The sequence below is a fragment of the Microchirus variegatus genome (assembly GCF_963457635.1).
Source record: "Microchirus variegatus genome assembly, chromosome: 4".
In the NCBI taxonomy this organism is placed as follows: Eukaryota; Metazoa; Chordata; class Actinopteri; order Pleuronectiformes; family Soleidae; genus Microchirus; species Microchirus variegatus.
Window position 1 is genome coordinate 2,115,867 of NC_139805.1, and position 19,280 is coordinate 2,135,146.

General features: G+C 39.8%; 1 protein-coding gene across 5 annotated transcripts; it reads right to left on the reverse strand.

Moving 5' to 3' along the window:
* Positions 1-1,875: 1,875 nt before the first annotated feature.
* Positions 1,876-18,967, reverse strand: fam219aa (family with sequence similarity 219 member Aa). 5 transcript variants are annotated; one of them, XR_014592809.1, is made up of 7 exons: positions 18,756-18,967; positions 11,259-11,355; positions 10,349-10,442; positions 8,871-8,951; positions 6,007-6,061; positions 5,321-5,596; positions 1,876-4,683 (listed from the first exon to the last, which is right to left on the reverse strand). XR_014592809.1 is itself a non-coding variant. In XM_083888618.1 (6 exons), exons 1-6 carry the CDS (start codon positions 18,813-18,815, stop codon positions 5,438-5,440), a joined length of 543 nt encoding a protein of 180 aa, XP_083744744.1. In that variant the 5' UTR covers positions 18,816-18,967; the 3' UTR covers positions 1,876-5,437. The 5 variants fall into 5 exon arrangements, 4 of the variants coding, with proteins under 4 accessions (XP_083744744.1, XP_083744743.1, XP_083744745.1 ...); XM_083888618.1 differs by having other exon boundaries at positions 1,876-5,593; XM_083888617.1 differs by having other exon boundaries at positions 1,876-5,596.
* Between the last annotated feature and the right edge of the window lie 313 nt (positions 18,968-19,280).

A 19,280-nucleotide genomic window follows, 5' to 3' on the forward strand; every position in this document is an offset into this window, starting at 1 on the left:
ACACACAACCATCTCTATGATTTACAGAGAATGATCCAAAGTGTGCAAGGTCAGAGAAGAATGGCTATAGATAGCAGCTAAAATGACCAAGTTATGCAGAAGACCATATCTGAACACATCACCACACCATCTTTATCAGGTGTCCTGTGTACCTTAAAAAGTGGCTGTGAGTGTATAATGTTATGGGTAAATTAACAAAAGGTGACTACGTCGCCGTAGTAAACACTAGTAATGACAATTGTATGATCCACAGAAACTCCCACAATATTTTTTTTTAACTATAACACTGAAGACTACTTTGATCTGATAGCAGGATTTTGGGGTGTTTGGGAATCACTCACCCGTCACTCTGGCCCGACGACCCGTCTCAGGAGCCTTTCTCTCGGCGCGCTCCTCGCAGCAATTCCATGCAGCATGGACTCACGCTCCCTGCACCTCCAGATCCAAGACATCTAGGTAAGCCACCGCTCACCATCTGCTCCCAAAGGATCAGCTCAAGCTAATCACAAATACACAACCCCCCCCCACTACACACTCTGTCTGAGTACACTCATTCACTTCACTTCAGTGACTAATAACACATCACCACCAGATACTGTGTTAATGTAATGTGTGTAAGAGAGTGTGTGTGGGTGGCAGGTTCACTGTTTCACAAAGAAGCAATTTGTTTCATCTCCCACGGAGACAAGCGTTAGAAGTGTTGGACTTTCTGAAGCTACGTTCACATGACTCATTTTTAGTCGACTACTTGTTTGGTCCGTTAAAATGTCAGAAAATGTTGTCAAATGTTGATCAAACCTGGAAATAATGTTCTCAAATGTCTTGTCAACAAATCAAAACCCAGTTCGGTAACGCTTTCTTTTACAGTCCCCTAATTACCTGGTATTTAGCTGGTAAATTCATGGTAACACTAAAGTGTTGCTAGGTAATTACCAAGGGTAATAAGATAAGTAAATACAGTGAAACCGTTGCCAAAATACTGGGTAATGCACGGTAATGTACTCGGTAAGTAAAGTAAAACTGTACTGTAAAAGAAAGCCAAGCTTGTTTCCATGTAATTACACACATTTTTAGGGTTAGGTTTGTTAGATTACCCCTTGGGTAAATAGCTAGTAATTAGGGGACTGTAGGTACCTGCTTATTACCAGTTTATAACCCAATAATACACTTACATTTACCATAGTTTTGCCATAGTTTAGCTGTACATACCTTCTTATTAACAGCAGTAATAACACGCTATAATTAACTATATAGTTACCAGGTAAATGCCCAGTATTTTGGCAACAGTTTCACTGTATTTACTTTCTTATTACCATTGGTAATTACCTAGTAACACTTTGGTGTTACCATGAATTTACCAGGTAAATACCTGGTAATTAGGGGACTGTAAAAGAAAGCGTTACCGCTAAAAAAGAAAAATCTAAGCAATTAATCAATTATCAAAATAGTTGATTAATTAAGTAAAATCAAATAATAATCCATTCATTGAATAATTGTTGCAGCCCTATAGAGGCCACCAACAATTAATTTTGTCAGAGTATAGAAAATGTAGAGCACACCCTGAAAGCTTCATGTAAATGAAACAATCTTTGTTACTGACGGCATACTTCTTGTTGCCACTAGGTAGTGCAATACATTTCTTTGTGGACTGATAGGCCCTCCAAAAATGTGATGAGAAGGATTAAAGGCGGGGCAGAAGTCCTGTGCTATTCCTGCAAAAACACTTTGACCACGGCTGCATGGATGGAAGCCTGCAGCTGCTTGGCTAGTGGGAACACTCACTCGCTCGCTCACTCACAAAATGTGAAAATGATGAGGATGAAAAAGGTACAATTGCAAATTACAGAAGCATGTGGCAACATCAACATTCAGATATCTAATATTTATTTATTTTTTTCCATATGTTGCACTATACACAGAACTTCAACAGTTAAAATCTAAATGGAGCCAGTACACGATCCATGGTAATAAACATCTGACAAATAAAAAGAAATCTGGTTTTATGAATTATTTCCCTCACATAAAAAATAAATTAAAACACACGCAACTGGAAATAAATAGCTCGTTACAAAGTGTTACTTTAGTTTTTCTGAACTCGGATGAAGCTACGGCCCCACATGACACAACACTGGGCAGGAGTAGTGCACAACCTATTTGTGTGAATGTGAAAGGGTGATGTTCATATTTAAAAAAAAAAATAAATAAAAAAAAGTAAAAAGAAGCAGCACAGTCATCATATACAGTCTTTCATAGTTAATATGGTACTGTAAGTGTACACAGCTTCTGGGCTAACACACATTTTAACAGATGCATTGTTGACATTAAACATGACCTACTGTGCCATTTGTTGCATTTCTATGTAATACACTATCTACACATGACACCTTATTTGCAACAAATGTGTACTTTTGCAAATCCGATGTAGTACCACTGACGTACCAGCGGTTTTGTCACGCATTTTCTTACAGATCAGATGTGGCACGCTGTCAGGTTTCCCAAAAACACTATTATCAAAGAAAAGAAAAACCATAAGGACTTAGTTTGCATTATAGATTCACACAGTATTTCATATCCCTTATAAACACTAAATTTGTCAAGACTCTGTTTTTGTTCCCGTCTTATTTTGGCCACAGACCTTTTGGCGCATAACATTTGTTGTCAGAACAGAACTTTGACGTCGGAAACTCGGAGCGAACTCACCGACCCGACATGGGATTCCTGGTTGGCCGCCACCGTACAAACACAGCTACTTTTACTGTTAAGCACTTTTTTTCGTATTTGTTTCACAGTAAATCAGTCGTACACATAATATAACTTAATTTTTTAACCGTACACATAATGCTATGCTGTTTGTGTGCACAAAATACCAATGTAGAGCGTTGTCATGGGGTAACGACACTCACAGTTCCAAGTTCCAATGTAAATGGTTTGCAGTATTTGTTCCCTAATTCCTGTCCCTGGTTTAATTTCTCTGTGTGCATTGCTCTTTCAAATGTTTTCGACTCTGATTGTTTTTTGGGGTTTTTGGATTTTTGCGTTGCCCTTGACTGATTTGGACTGCTTTGCTTTGCTGTGCATGACTGTGCATGCCCATTGTGTTAAAGCATTTCGATTGTGGACGGACTCAAGTGTTGTCTGTCCTCTCTACATCTAAGTTCTCCGTCTCCCAGTGTACATTACAGCATTAGTGTGACAAAAACAACCATGAATGTAAAGTGCACACATGCTTAGAAGTGTAGTTACATTAAAAGCTATCGTTCCTTCCCATAAGATGAATTGAACCTTATCAAAGTTCAAGTCATTTCAAAGAGAAAAAAAACATTCAGGTAGCTAAAATATGCACACGGAAACTACATTGTGTACTCACTTGCAATCTGCTAAAAAAAAAAAAAAACCATGTCTGCAGAGTTGTGGATATGTCTTTAGAATTATGTAAACGTTAAAAAATGTATTCAGTAGCTAAACAACAAAAGACTACTCCCTTTTAAACATCATGGTGCTACATGTCCACGAATCAGACCAATTTGATGTATTCAACCTAAAGTGGAGTAAGTGGCTGTACAAACACACAAAACAAACACACTGCCAACAGAACATTAAGAAAGGAAAGCATTTTAAACTTCCACTGATATTTCTTGAAAAAATAAAAGATCCTTTTTCATTTCCATCGTGGCGAAATGGAACCACTTTGTAAACATTCTCAGAAGTTCCAATGTATCTGCATTAGGGAAGCACAATATTGGACTTTTTGATGTTTTCCCATTATGCCAATGTAGAAGGAGTGCTTGGGCCAAGTTCGTGTGAGAGGGCACAAACATAGAAGTCAAGGACGTAGCAGCCTATTAAGCTTCCCCTTTTAGTCACATAGTCGTATCGTATTTTCCCCGATATTGGCTTTGCTGATAATATTGTGCATCCCTAATCTGCACATATACAAACAATTTTGTCTGACTGAATTACTTTCTGACCACATTCACTAGTGGCATCAGCTTTTGTGATCATTTAAACATACACACTAACTCATGAGCTGTTCCTGCCATTATTGTTCCTAAAGCACTACATCTACTGACACTGCAGTGGGTCATGTTTTAAAAGTGCACCTCACATAGTATCTCATTATTACAATAATGTGTTTGGGGTCAATTAAAAAAAAAAAAAAAAACATAAAACTGATACATTTTCTGAACAGGTTGGTCAACAGACATTACTGTTCACAGGCATCATGCTAAATTATTTGTTCTCAGCTTCTTTTTTTACCGAATATGAAACAATTAAGCAGTGCAACCCTTGAGTGGAAGAGCACGGTGGTGCAGTGGTTAGGAATGACACCACGTGGTGAGAAGGTTCTGGGTTTTTAGCATCACTTCACTCAGGAACCTTGCAGTAGAGTTTGCATGTTCTACCTGCCTGTGCCTGTGCTATGGGGTGTTGAAATACTTTTGGCCACATAACATTGCTTGTTAAATTTCCAGTTGCTGAAAGGTGCAGATGAACTGCAGAATCTTTTGTTTTGTTTTTGGGGGATGAAACGTTTACATTTTATAAGGAAAGATTTTAATTCATATTTCAATTATTATAGATTAATGAAATAGTAGCCACGTGCAACAAGTGATGAGACCAGTGAAGCTGCACAGCTCTCGCCTGTGATGGGGTTTCCAGATTTGTCCTGCTTCCTCCCACAATCTAAAGACATACAATTTAGGTGAAATGGTGATCCTGAATGACCTGTAGGTGTGAAGGAAGGGTTGTTGAATTGGCAAACCCTTACCCTAAAACAATATGCAGTATGGTAACTGAACGCAATGTGATTTGTAACTTTATGGTTTAGCACGACTGCCCAGGACATAATCAGACACACATAGATGTCTTCATGTCAGACACATATGTACAGGCAGAAAGCAGATGCAGGAAAAAATATATAGAAAATGAAAGTAATGTACTTCTCTTCTTATCCATTAAATTTTACCATCAAGCAGAAAAAGTACTTTCCATTGGAGGCTCACTACCAATGATGGGACCTTGTCACCATTACATGCATTTGGTAGAGTTGCTGTCATCCCCTGTCATTTTACCCTTTCTTCCATATCCTTTATGGTCCTTGCAAACCAAAAATATCCACACGCATGAGGAAGCCAAACAGAGGATATAAACTTTTAAGGAGGTAAAGTTTCTGCCGTCAGTCAAGTCCCCACTGAAACAACATCGCAGAAGTAAAATGCACAGATCCTACCATAGGAGGAACGTGCACAGGTACTGTACACATTGAGACCTTTTTTTCAAACTTACGCGTATTCTTTTTATAGCATTTATAAATCCTCACGTTTCTCCTTTGTGCCGTTGCGAGCTGATAGTTTTTCCTCCTTGCGGCCACTCTGGTCAGTTGGCCTCAGTGATGGCGGCAGGCAGAAGAGTTTTTTTGCGGGACAAAATGGTGGTGCTACTGGATCTGACAGGCTGTGGAGGGAGCAGCCTGGCAGCACATGCAGGTGGAGTTAACTGCTTTCGGCGGGATCAGATCCAGGTCCTCATCATCGGGGATCTCATCGAGCCGGTAACCGTCTTTTAGGAGCTGGATGTTCAGGTCCTGGTTGATCTGCTATAGATAACAAAGAAAGACATTATTATATATATATTTCAAATTTTGAAGCTTAGAATAACATTTTCATGTTTCAAATGATCTGTACGGAAACTGAAAGCAGCGACACGGGACACAAACAGGTCTTAGGTGATGGAAGAGGCAAGAGGCTAAAACACACACAAGAAAATCCGAGTGGAAAGACATGAACACCTGTTTGAATGAGAAATGGGGACATATCATTACAAACATCCATCAAGTGTTTGACCAAAGACCAAAAACGTAGAGGGTTCTAACAATGGGTGTACATACTGTACACATACCTGGAGTGAAGATGGGAGTGGGTGATCGGGTGGTGACACTGGTGGGGTGAAAGTATATAAACTACAATAAAACATGTGCATAGATACCTGGTCCCTCAGACATCTCACCTCGGCTGAGGAGTATCCTGATGAGGAGTATCTGGACATGTCAAAGTCGTCATCACTGGAAAAACAAGACATTAGCGTCGTTAGAATCAAACAATCAGGGTCTGAACAACAACACCACCTCCTTTGAAAAAGGACTGGGATCCAGTCGAATTTAACTGTGGTGATGTAGACAGCAATCAAGCTACAGCCATCACAATCAATAGTTTAGGGCTGAACGGCTTTGAACATATATATATAATATTCGATATGATTTGCTTTTCCATAATTATTCTCATTCATTTCTGCTGCTTAATCCAACATCATAAATCATTGACTCCAAGAGACTCGTTCCATCTGTGGGTGATTTATCTTTTAACCCTTTAGTAACATTATTTTTCATAATTTATTATTTTTCCTAACCCTTTAGTTAAGATATACAGTACTGTGCAAACATTTCAGGCACCACCAGCTCTGTTGTTTTTTCTGTCTGTCAAATTCTGTGATCATTGGAATTTGGAATGAAGTGAAGCGACTTAGAGCCAGTCTTATATATTAGCGAGCTGTCAATGACTTTAACTGATGCAACATGTGCGTGTAATGCTCAAGCATGTCTTGAATAAACCTGGCGTAATAGACTTTTTTTTGTTTACAGCAGCTATTTCTTTAAATGAAATAGTAGGACAAACACAGGATTTACCAGTGACATTAATTAAGGTTCCACTCCAGTATTAAAGCGGAACTAGACCGGAAGTTCCTATTATCGCTGTTTTTTTTGGTGTGTATCTGCGTCATTACCTTGTTTTATGAAGCCCTGACGGTTCTAAACAAACAGTTCAGCCATTGCTGAGAACGTTGTGTTGTACTGTAATCTCGGGGCTCAACGAGATCACTGAAAATCCCGTAATAGTTACGTAAGCAGTGGTTCTCCTGAACAACCGATCGTCCTGCTCCGGGCACTAGTCCGGGCACATCCGGTTGCGTACATTGAACCGCAGAAGAAGAATAATGTCCGTTGTGGAGGTGTTTCACGAGCAACAGTGTCTTCTGACTCTGGGTCTGACTCCGGGTCAAAGGTCGTCAAAGGGACTGTGGCGGGGAGTCGTGAAGAAGCTATTTTTAAACACTGTTAAAACAATGTTTTGATAATGAGGAGCAGTGCATCTGCCGTTCCAGAGGGGGGCGCTGCGCTTCTGAGAACGGATGTGCTGGATAGTACTGTCCAATCACAAGACTCTGTTTTCTGGGGGTTAAAGTTCACTCTGAAATCTCGCAGCAATAAAACACTGTCAGAAAAGAGGATTTCTATCGGCTAGTTTACAGAAACTAGGAGGTTTTTGACCATAAAAACAAGCTAATATATGTAAGTAGACCTCCATAACTAACATTTATGTGCAACAGGACCACTCTATGTGACCTTTAACAGAGCTGTGTTATTGTGTAAGTGTAGATCATGCTAAATACTTGACACCTGTAGAGGATGTTTTTTTTTTTTAAAACAACAAAAAAGTGCATACATAATGATCCTCTATTGTCGTTATAACATTGCGAAAACAACATATCTAATGTAAATGAAAATAAAAGTTTTGAGTTAAGCAAAACAGACTGAGTGTGTGTGTACACACTTGTGTGTCAATGTTCATTATTCTTGGTAAAATGTTGGCAAAATTCCACATGTTCTTTGGAACTAAATGCTCTGCGATATATATTTTTTTTCATATCGGTCACCCCTACTTTAACTAATTGGCAGATAGGGCGAATAGAAAGCACACTGTGTTGACATTTCAGTGCTATTGATTTTACATTATAAACCGTGGAGACAATATGCTGCAGTGTTTCGAGTTCCATGGATATGAATGAACAGACATACTGCAGCACACACACTTAAAGTGAACACACAGACACACACACACACACACACTAAGTGGCTCTTTTACACAAAATAAATAACAGCATGTTAGTGCAGCTAATGGGGCTTTTCTGTCACACGAGTATAAACAAACAGAACAGAGGGACACTGTGCATGTGAAAATAAACTATGGACAACAGACAGATGTTTTTTCTGTTTCACTCCGGGCCACAACACTTGTTAGTGGGTGTAATGCTGTATGATGCAAAATGTGATGTAAGCTTGGTTTGCTTCCAGACCAGAGTGCGCATTTCACATGACAGCGTTTCCCTTGTGCAGCTGCACACGGAGGACACAGAGGGTGGGACTTATCTTGTCAAATGCAGACCTGCGAGTTTTCCCTCTGAGCTGCTTTTTCCCCAGTTGAAATCTTCACCATGCTACCCTTTAATCCTGAGCCCTGGGTGAGGCTTTGTACCTTTTTAAGGATCCCCATTGCCCAAGTTGATTTATGAATTAATGTACCATCATGACATAGTCAGTCCAACTAAACAACCAAGCAATTGTCTTGTTTTCTCTAATTTTAGGTCATCCAAAAAAAGACAGATTTCTTCCCAAAAGACAATTTGCTCTGTCATCTATACATCTATATATCATATATATATATATATATATATATATATTCAGACACTTAGATAAAGATGGAGCAAGAGTTAAGGTAACTCTAATTACTATTATTATTCAATGTATTCTTATTGTGTTATTTGTTTCATTTTCTATGCACTAAGATCAAAATTCCTCTGCTCACATACCCTGGTATGTACACTAGAACAGTATTTCTGATTTTCCTCCAAGTACCACCAGAGATAGAGTTGTGTTACACTGGTGGTACACGTACCACAGTTTAAGAACCATGGGTGTATTACGTATTTAATACATACACATATAATGTGCATGAAAAGTGCAATATAAATAAAGTTTGATTGATTGATTTAGCGATTTACTGCGACAGAAATTTAAAAAAATGTGACAAAAGTACCTGTCAGTGTCAAGAGCCACGAGGGGTTTCTCATCTGGGCTCTGTTCGAGAGAAGAGTATCCTTTGTTTGGCACCACCAACCTAAGGAGCAGCACAACAAAAAGATGAATTCATGAAATATTCAACACAGTAAAGCAGATATAATGCCTTCCTTACAAAACAACAACAAACTACAAATATTTCACGTCAAAAAAAAGAGTGAAACACAGCAGCAGTTTTACCCAAAACAGGATACCCGCACTGAGTTTAACACTGATGTCTTTTAAGGCCACAAAAAGCCACAAATTGGGGCTCATGTGTAGCCTTCCAGCTACAGCCATACCAAGATTATCCTTCTGCTGCATAGACTCAGGTTCAGACCAGTTGGTAGCCTTCCTTATATTTCCACTAATCCATCAGGAAGTGGGATTAGACAGATGAGTCAGTTACAGTGGGGTTTGGATGGTTTAGGCATGGTGCTTTGACTCTTTTATGATCCTTCATATGCACAAATACATTAAATTACCACCTTTTTAAAGTGAAAAATACCTCTTCTGACATTTGACATGTTTCCATCCCAATTTGTCATCCCACCGATGGGTTACTAACCATCTTGCTAAATTTCAATGTTTAACAAAATCAGGTAGAATTCAGCAAGATTTACTGTCATGAGATGCTGGGGGTGTGTCCGAACACACACATACACACGCTTTAGTTGTACATTGCAGATGCGGTGCGTAATAACAACTCTGTGACTCTGCAGTGTCTTCAGTTACGCAGCGCCATAGCTCTGGCTTACCTTAGTCAATTTGGGTGATTGACAGCTCGTTTTAAACCTCTAAATCGGTAGAATCAGGCTCTGGTCTCCAAATGCGTGTGAATCACTTCGTTAGCGAGTCAAAAGGACATAAATGCATATGACGCATTTGTGCGGACATTTTCTCTTCTCTAATCAGAACGATCTAATGTCGCTCTGTAATGATCAATCAGACTGGGATTTGTCCCCAAAGCATGCTGGGAAGTGTAGTTCTTCATTAGAAGTGGTTTTGTTCCGGTGGAAATAACTTGCAAAGGTAAGACAACATTTCTGCTCGTATTTCTTGAAAGACAGTTGTTGTTTTGCTCTTATTTTGGGGCTGGATCCGTGAATCGCGGTCGTAGAATGATAATAATGGTACCGCTGGAATTTGTGGATTCTCCAGCTGACGTGTGTTTTTTTTATTTACATAATCATGCTGATGCTCCGGTGCCGCTTTTCAATGTGTGCGCTGTAGCAGTTTTTTTCGCTCCTGCTGGTTTGATCCATCGGTGTTTCAACCGGTGACCGGTGTTTCATGAACATAAGAATGGTTTATATGAGCTTTTAGTTTCTGACCTTTCTGTGGGTATGCAGCACGTCTGTGTTTGTTAAAGTTAGATATGGTTTTATGACGGTTTTGTCGCTGCGTGTGAGGCTGCCACCGGTACCGGGGCATATGAAGAAGAGGTTAATGTGTTACCTTGTCCTGGCATTCTTCTTTGGTTGCTGATTGACAGGACTTCCCACAGTGCCATTCTTCACCGATCCCTTCCTGGCAAGGTCCCTCTGTTTCTCTGAGCAACCACAGGATGTGAGTTCATTAATAAAAACATCAACGGCACTCACTTAAGGCCACATTATACTTCCCCGACTGCGTAATGCGTTATCTGACTGCGCAAAACCACGGAGACCCCTTGAGGCTTCATACTTCTCCATCATGGTGACGCACACACTGCAATTTCCCGCCCGGTCAGTAGGGGTCGCTACTCAAGGTTGTTGTGCTTTAGGGTACAGTGACCAATGGCGAGAAATTGGCCATTTAGAGTCTCAACATGTGCTGTGGGTATTAAGATATGACGTATTTATAGTTTGGCAGCGACGTTGTTGGCGATGATCAGCTCCACCTCTGTGGACGCTCGGTGTGCACTGTGGCCGGCAGCTTCGCTCGGCCTGTCCTGAGGACCAATCCAAGCTCTTGCCATCTCCGTTGTCCCTTGACGGAGTGACGGACACTTATATATATTATAATATTTTGTGCAGCCGGAGACGATGCAGAGACTCTCCGACAGGCGTAGTATAAATTGGGGTTTAGTGACCACAAAAAACAGATTTGTATGGTTTGATGCTTGAATACGAGAGTGGTGGTATATATTAATACCAAACTAATAATTTCTTCTTTGGCCCTTAACCAAGTATATCCCTGGGAATTTCATTACAAATCATTTACTCATTAAGTTATGCTGCTTAAAGCGTAGTCAACAGCATGATCTCCTTGGTGGCGAATCTACCGTGCTAATTATTATCAACTGATTTCAAATTTGTTAACATGATGACCTTGTTTTTCTTGATGCTCAGCACTACTGTATGTTGAGTACTGTTGGTTGTGATACCTATTTGGACTTGCAGTGGTGAGGGTTTGTAGTTCATGGCCACAGTCTCTCCCTTGGTGTCCGGGTTTGTCTCTGAGGTGGAAGAAGCTGCTGGGTCCTGGGAAGAGAAACACAAAGATCCGAGCATGTTAGCATTTGATTCAACAAAGTGAGGATGTCAGTAACAAATGCTTACATGTTATTATTATACCATGGTCGATCGGCCCAAGCAGGCAAAAGGAAGTTTATTTTAAAGGGAACTTTATTTTATTTAGCACCGTGCTAAAGATACACATCCCATACCACTGAGAAACTCAAACTATAAATAATATTAACCAGGCTTTTAGCTAGGACTTTTTTAGAGGGTGTCCCCCCCTAATGAGCGCGTGCTGGCACCAAAAACTACGGCCAGCACGCGCCTGTGGACGCCCAGGACGCCCGGACACCCTGCTGGCTAAAAGCCTGATATTAACACATGACTAATTCCCAGAAATATACTTCTAACAGATGTTTATATGAATCTATATTTACAACTGTAGTATGTAACTATTAAATAAAACCTGTCTGTTACATTCAAATCATTGTCAAATGAGTTCACACAATGCTGATTAAGGCTATCAGCACCACACAACTCACTCTTTATAGTAAGACGGGAGTGTACACACAAACACTCCCTCTGTCAGGTCTGATAGTTTTGCTTGAAGGATACACTGCAGCTTATAAACATTTTATACAGATAAAATCGGAATTATTTGGCCCAAACGCACTAAAAATAGAACAGCAGAAAGAACAATTAACAGATACTGTTTTATTGTTGTTTTGATCACTCAAATTGTGTTGAATATAACAACTGTATACGGGGGTCCCTTAAATAGTTAACGTTATGGTCAGCTAATGGCAAACTGTCATTACAATCGCTCACTTTGGTCCAATATCATGTCTAATCTATTATCGGTCTCTTCATAGACCTTTAAAGTCCAAGCTTTGTCACTGCTGCAGTTTGCTAATTCAGTCACTGACATTAGAACTGAACTCAGGCTGTTTTATTGTAACACACTTCCAATTAACTTATGCTATACATCATTTGGGCATGTGGAATAGAATGTAGTCCTGAAGGCACAGTGAACGCAGTTCTTAGCACAGACCCTCACTTTATCACTGGGCCACCACTGGCTTACTTTGCCACGAAAATCCGGCTTGAGTCAAATACCCTGGCGAGATATCCCAAGGACTATGGGCTAGTATAGCTGCCTGGTTTGCAGCATCAATAGCCTCAAGTGTTCTGCTTATGTATCTGGCTCTGTCCCTTTTATGTGAGCAGTGATGGCATAGGGAGTCAGCGTGGGAGAACAGAGGGGGTTGCTGTTGGAGACGTGGTTTCCCCTGAGTGAGAGAGGGGAGCTGGGCTGTGCTTGGCCTGTTATGTTGACAGAGCTCCACATTATGCTGTTCCTATACAGGCCTTCCCTTGTTGCACTCTGAGGAACTCCACAGGCCACATGCATAGACTACCTGGCATTTTGTTTCAAAAACTCTCTCTATAGCAGGGGTCACCAACCTTTTTGAGACAGAGAGTTACCTTAAGGGTAAAAAATAATATGGAGGGCTACCATATAATATTTTTTTGGTTGTTTACCATTTAAATGATTAATATTATGCATTCAACTGCATACACATTCATTCCAGTGCTTACTCCTAACGATTATCAGTTTTTATAAACAATATCAAACATATTTTACTGAGCGATCATACGGAGACATGCAAGTGAGGTGAAGTAAAGTGAGCCCGCGGGCACCGTATTGGCTGCCTGCGGGCTACCAGGTGCCCGCGGGCACCACGTTGGTGACCCCTGCTATAGGAATAGCGGCAAACATTGAGAAGGATTATTTCAGACAATTTAATGGCTGGAGACAAAACTAATTAAGTACCATTGAAAATGAATATAGACTAGGAGTCAAACAGTATAGGCCTGGCCTATTATTGGGGGCTGATATAAGGCATTTTGCCAAAAATCGGCATCAGCGCACCTCAACATTCCAAATATTATTATGTAATGTAATGTAATGATCTTCCTGCCAATTCACAATTCATTGCCAAAAACCCAATAAAATGACAACAGCAAAAAGAAACAAAAGGTTGTGTCTTTCTTGTATGCCCTTAGCTCATTAGAGGGCAGTTCCAGAACAGAGAACACACCGTTTCCACATCATTTTGTATTCAAATTCCAAGTTAAAAAATGCTTAAATAAAGTTTGCTGTTGGCGTTTGTAAAATAAAACATTTAGAGCAGGGGTCTCAAACTCAAATGACCTGGGGACGCCCTATTTTTTAATCCCGTTTCCCCTGGTAACACCGAAACGATGTTGTGATGACGCGCGGGTAAAGAGAGGCGCATGCTGGCCGCAAAAGATCAGTTTGGAACACCAATAAAATGATTCCAACAAGATGTGAGGACACGGTGGAACAGCACCTATTAAATGCTGGAAAGTCTCTTTGCTCAAAAGCGAAACTTGGCTGCAGCGCAGATTATGAACTCCCACCACAGAACTCTCTTATCTCTTTCTTTGAGCAGTTAACTAAAGAGATCAGCTCATCTGATGCATCTGTTATTCCCTTAATTACAGCGTTAAATTGTCTTCTATACAAAGATTGAGACCACGGCGTGAAAACAATGAAAAGTGCGCTCTTGAGAATCTGTCAACACTAAGTTTTACTAAGATCTACTCGGATCTCATCGCGACTGTACTCGATCCTCGTCGTAAAGATCATTATGTTTGTGTCATATAACATATGACACATACGCAGTTTTGATCCACACATCCATATTATGGACTGCGCATAGAGAAATGATCCAATCTGCGTGGGATACACGGGATGCACAGCGGCGCACAATGCAGGAGAGGGAGAAGAACAGTCAGCAGAGGCGGTGCGCAGAAAAAAAAGGCCCGCACCAGATGTGGGGCACCCTCTATAATTGCAATGCCTTGCCTTTAGTGAGGCAAGTACACACAGTCCCAAATTAGATTTAAAAAATTATAATAATAATAAATTGTTACAAAATAGGCATAATAATTAATTTTACTTGCCCTTCCTTCATGAGTCCTTCCAAAATCCTCAGAATGCCACATTTTTACCTCAAATTTCAAAAGCTCTGCATTTCCCCCAATTTTTTTTGGGTGGGGGGGGGGGGTTTACCAAAAGGCAAGATGGGGACACCCTTAAAACTAAAAGCCTGCTGTCTGTCAGAGTAAAACCCTTTGATATGTTATCGGCCGAGCTTAATACAGTGAATAATTAAAGAGATTTCATATTGAGCTGCGCGTGACAGGATTATCTGCTACATCGTGAACAATTGCTGATTGCAAGAAGCCAAACAAAGCAAACCTCCAATTGAGGTGTAACAGCATACATTTTATCAGTTTAAAGCAGAGATCGGAGTCTGTGGTCAAATGTTTTGGCTAAATAAATACTAAAAATGTGAATTAAGTCAGAAATTGTCCTTGCTGGCCTTTGTCTTACAGACAAATGTCCGCTGCTCGTGCTTTTGCTGATAATGACAGCAGCATAGCGAATGTGATTAGCCAGTGCCACCCATTGGCAGCTTGACTGACATTATGTTGAAAATAATAGTTGCATGACAATGTGGATATGGACAATCCTGCATCGATTCCCTGGCAGCACATAATCAATTATGATCATGTAACACTGCTTGTTGTTTTTCCCGGTTGCTGAAAGCTGCAGCTCGGCTGCAGAGGCATTACTTTTGTTTTTGGGGTGGAACATTGCAATTTATTTCATAAAGACATGTTTTAAATTGTATTGAAGCTCATATTTCTCTAAATGTTTATAGGCATGCATGACATTATCCGCATGATATAGTTATCAGCCAACATTGGCTTTAAAATGTATTATTACATATCAGCAAACATGCTAAGATTCAGGCAGAATAAGCTGCTACCTCTTTAATTTATACGCTTGGAAAAAATCTGCAATGTAAATACACAAAATATGATGAAATATGTTACTTTAACTACAGACTAACTGACCTTTGCAGTTGGGCGCAGGGAAAGAATTATACATATCGGCCTAAACACTCCCCAGATATAGCCATATCGGAAACAACTCAAATATCATGCATCCCTAACAGTTTATAATGACTGAGGAAAAGTAGTCGTGTGCATTAATACAGAAAATTGCAATGCACCGTAAGGCATCATGGCAATAAATCAAATAATTAATATAATTGAAACTGAAAAGAATCATAAGACCAATGAAGATGCATAACTCTAATTATGAAGGCAGATCTTTAGGTTATTCAAATTTTAAATAATAGTAACACAACGGCACTAATAGTAAATACAGAAAAGTTTTTGGTTTTTTTCATAGAAATGCATCATTATTGTTGAAGGATATGGCAGAGATTTGTCCTGAGTTTGTAGACATCATTGTATAAAAGTAAAACCAAATTGTGCTTAACATAGAGACAGGTTTAAGTAGAACACTGTACATTCTTGAGGGAGAATGCATTCAAAATGGAAAGATGGGCAATGACACTGTAGCAATGGTGCACTGCTTGCTTCCAACAGTTTGCCTGATGAATAAATTCATATTCTACAGCTTTGTCCTCGACATAGGGCAATGGCAGGGTACACCCTGGACAGGTTGCCAGTCCGTCACAGGGGCCACATATAGAGACAAACAACCATCCAGTCATTACTAATTTTATTTTTGGTCAGGTAATAGGCAATGACATTAAGAGCCTAGTTATGTGAAAGACCAAGTGCTGACAGCTGATGGTCACCATAGACTTGTTTATAAAAAAGTGAAGCGTTGTAAGTCCAAGGGAAAAGCATTTTCCAAAGGAGTTAATGGTCTCAATTGTTCCTTTCAGCTCATCTTCAATAGACCATAATGTCAATTTTGTAATTTACCATTTAATAGAAAAACAAACAATAATGCACAGCACATATGCATGGAAACTAGTGTGATTGACACCGTATACCGCCCAATAGGTGACTGATTGCAGGTGACGTTTGTGAATGTATAGCTCCAAAAATCTTTGGATTATAAAATGGGACTCAGTTTTCCAACTGTTTTCCAACCGGTTTCCAAACTACATCCATTTCTATATACAGGCTATAATGGTTACTTATAGACTTTATTAACATTAACTGTGACAACTGGTGACACATGTTTTTTATGTGTTTAAGTTTACACCTGTAGCCTTGACCTTCAAGATACTTTCCCGTACACTATACCTGCTCTCCCTCAAGGTCACCCCACCCACACGCACAAATACATAATGTGTACACAACACAACGGTGTATCATTTCCATCAGCTTGACCAGAGACTCCTGCTGCCTCCGATGATAAAGAACCACAAGGTTGCTGACACAGCACAAACACGGAGCTTCTGGTGGGGATTATACATCATGGCCTCCCCCTGACCAATGGCAGTGAAGACTGGTACATCAGATGATCACTAAAGCAGATGCCTGCTGTCATTATGAATGATAATGTCAAAAGGACTGAACTGCAATCTCAGTGTATTGCAAGGCAAACTGTCAGACTGATTTAGCCAAGGTGATCAACCTCAAAAATCTGGTTTCACTGCATTTCACTGCTAACAGACAATTATTCAGAAATTGGATATATAGCTCTTTAATTTGTGTGACACAGGGCGTGACATTCTCAACAAAGTGCCAGGTGCCGAGTGCGTTCACGTGGATTAGAAAACACAATTAGGTTATTAGCATTAAAATGTTCAGTCATGTGTGCCACGGCGACTGCGATTGTAACAAAATCAGATATGGTGCATAAGTAGAAGCGAGGGCCTGTGTTTTAGTGAACAAGCTGTCCAAGATGTAGGCACGATCCAAGTATATCTGCAACAGGATTCAATTCCTAGCTGAAATGTGAGAGCAGACCATTTAGATCTTCAGGGGGAAAGAGCTATTACTGCTGCATTAAAAAGGAGACTGTCTGTGCTGGAGATTGAGAAAGTGTGTAGTGTGATTTTTTGCTGGAGTTTGGGAGCTGCAGACTTACCCTCAGGGTCAGTTCTGCCTCTGCCTACCCCCTAAGGCAAACATTTAAAAAGGGGCAGCTGGTGGAGAATGGGAGAGTGTCTTGTACAAAGTGTGGAGAACAAGGATGGCGTATTGGCTGGATTGCTGAAATAAAAGCTCAGCTCAGCCCTGAGTTATTTATAGGTTGGCCATATCAACCCAGACCCTGTGCATGGTTGAGCTTACATTACTATATAAAATAGTGGCATTCAAACCCAGAAATACATGCATTTATGTTTGAAATTAAATAAATTGTAATAGTGATGTTGACATGTGATAAATTGTGGAATGATGAGGCTTCTCTCCCTCTCTTACAAGGGGCCTCCTAGACCTGACCATCATAATCATCATCACCAGGGCTGCACTCCGCAGCGTTATCTGCACACAAAGCTCCCATTAATGCGACCACTTGAGCTCAGGGATCCTGATCCAAATCACACGTCACCACACGACGTAAGAAAAACAGTGACAGACACTGACGCTAACGAGCTAATTTAGTTTTTTAAGAATATGATAGTAGTCAGAGGCATTTACCTTTGTTACTTCAATATTATTATTAAGTTACTGCTGGTGTATTATTTAACTATTATAAGTGTTGTTTGATTGCTCAGTCTGCAAGGAGAGGTAAAGCTTGTGTATGTAATTGCGTTTTAACACCATTAGTGTCATCATTTCAAGATTTGTATACTTAGATGGGGGAGGGGCTGTTGTCCATACTATATTCATATTAAATATATGAGCTTAGATTAAAAAAAGATTGACTAATGTTAGAAAAATATTTCTTATTTTACCAAAAATCAAGTTTTAAATGTTGCTATGTTACAAAAACATGCACAAAATTATATAACGTTATAAAAAAAATTCTTATGTTACAAAAACTATTTTTTTTTACAAAATGTTATGATATTACAAAAAAATACTAAATGTTTATAAATATTACTTATAAAAACATGTGACCAAAGATATATTTTTTAACTGGACATTATAAAGTGAAAAATAAGAATCTTTAATAAAATAGTATTAAATACTGACTTTGTAGAATAACCCCCACCCTTTGTGGCACTTCAAAATAAATCACCAGTCCTGTATGTTGACGAGCTAGTAAGGCATTTTCAAGTCAATCACATTAAATATTCATGTTTTTTTCCCTTTTACGATCCCTATGTGATCAGTTCATAGTGCTTTATTTTATCGTGATACGTGATTCAATCGTATTATTGCTCCATTCCGAGCCGCCCTATCCTTTCTTGTGGATTATCAACGTTACACCCATCCCAAAGATAGAGCCAGTCCTGCGGCTTTCCGTTAGCTATCGCACGCATGCTAGGTGGTACAGCTGTCGCCGTAGATGTCGCACAAGCAAAACATTAAACGAACAATTGTGCCGTTTGCAACAGACAGAATGACTTTTGCTTTTTAACATGTGTTTTTCTGTGTTTTTCGTCTCTTACCAATGGCTGTGTCTCCCCGTTGACTGGAGGCACTTGGAACCTGTCGATTTCTTCCATCATTTTGGCAAAAGTGTTATGAAACGACGCAGTGGTTGAAGACAAAACGGTGACTTTGTATCTAATTATCCGGGTTGACGACGCTCGCTCGTCGGGAAACCGTCGTTTTTCAGCATTATAGCGGTTCCTTTTCCTCCATCCTGACACAGAGGTGACTCGACAGCAAAACAGCAGTAACCGCCCCACTTCCGGGTCTGTGGAATATTCATGTAGAGCTCGACCAATCACAGAGGAGATAATATTAGAATGCGTAGTGGGGCAAAGTGATGTTTTAAAATTCCAAATATTTATATTATTTTTCTCATTAGCTTTCATTTACACGATTCAAATTTTTTTTTTTTTTATGTTCCTATAAAACGGAAATTTAGTGAATAGAAAGTGAACTATCTTGACTCCGGTTGGATCCAGACCTACCGAAATGGCTGGTTGTCTTGGCAACCGATATACAGCAGCAGTCAGCTGCTACAA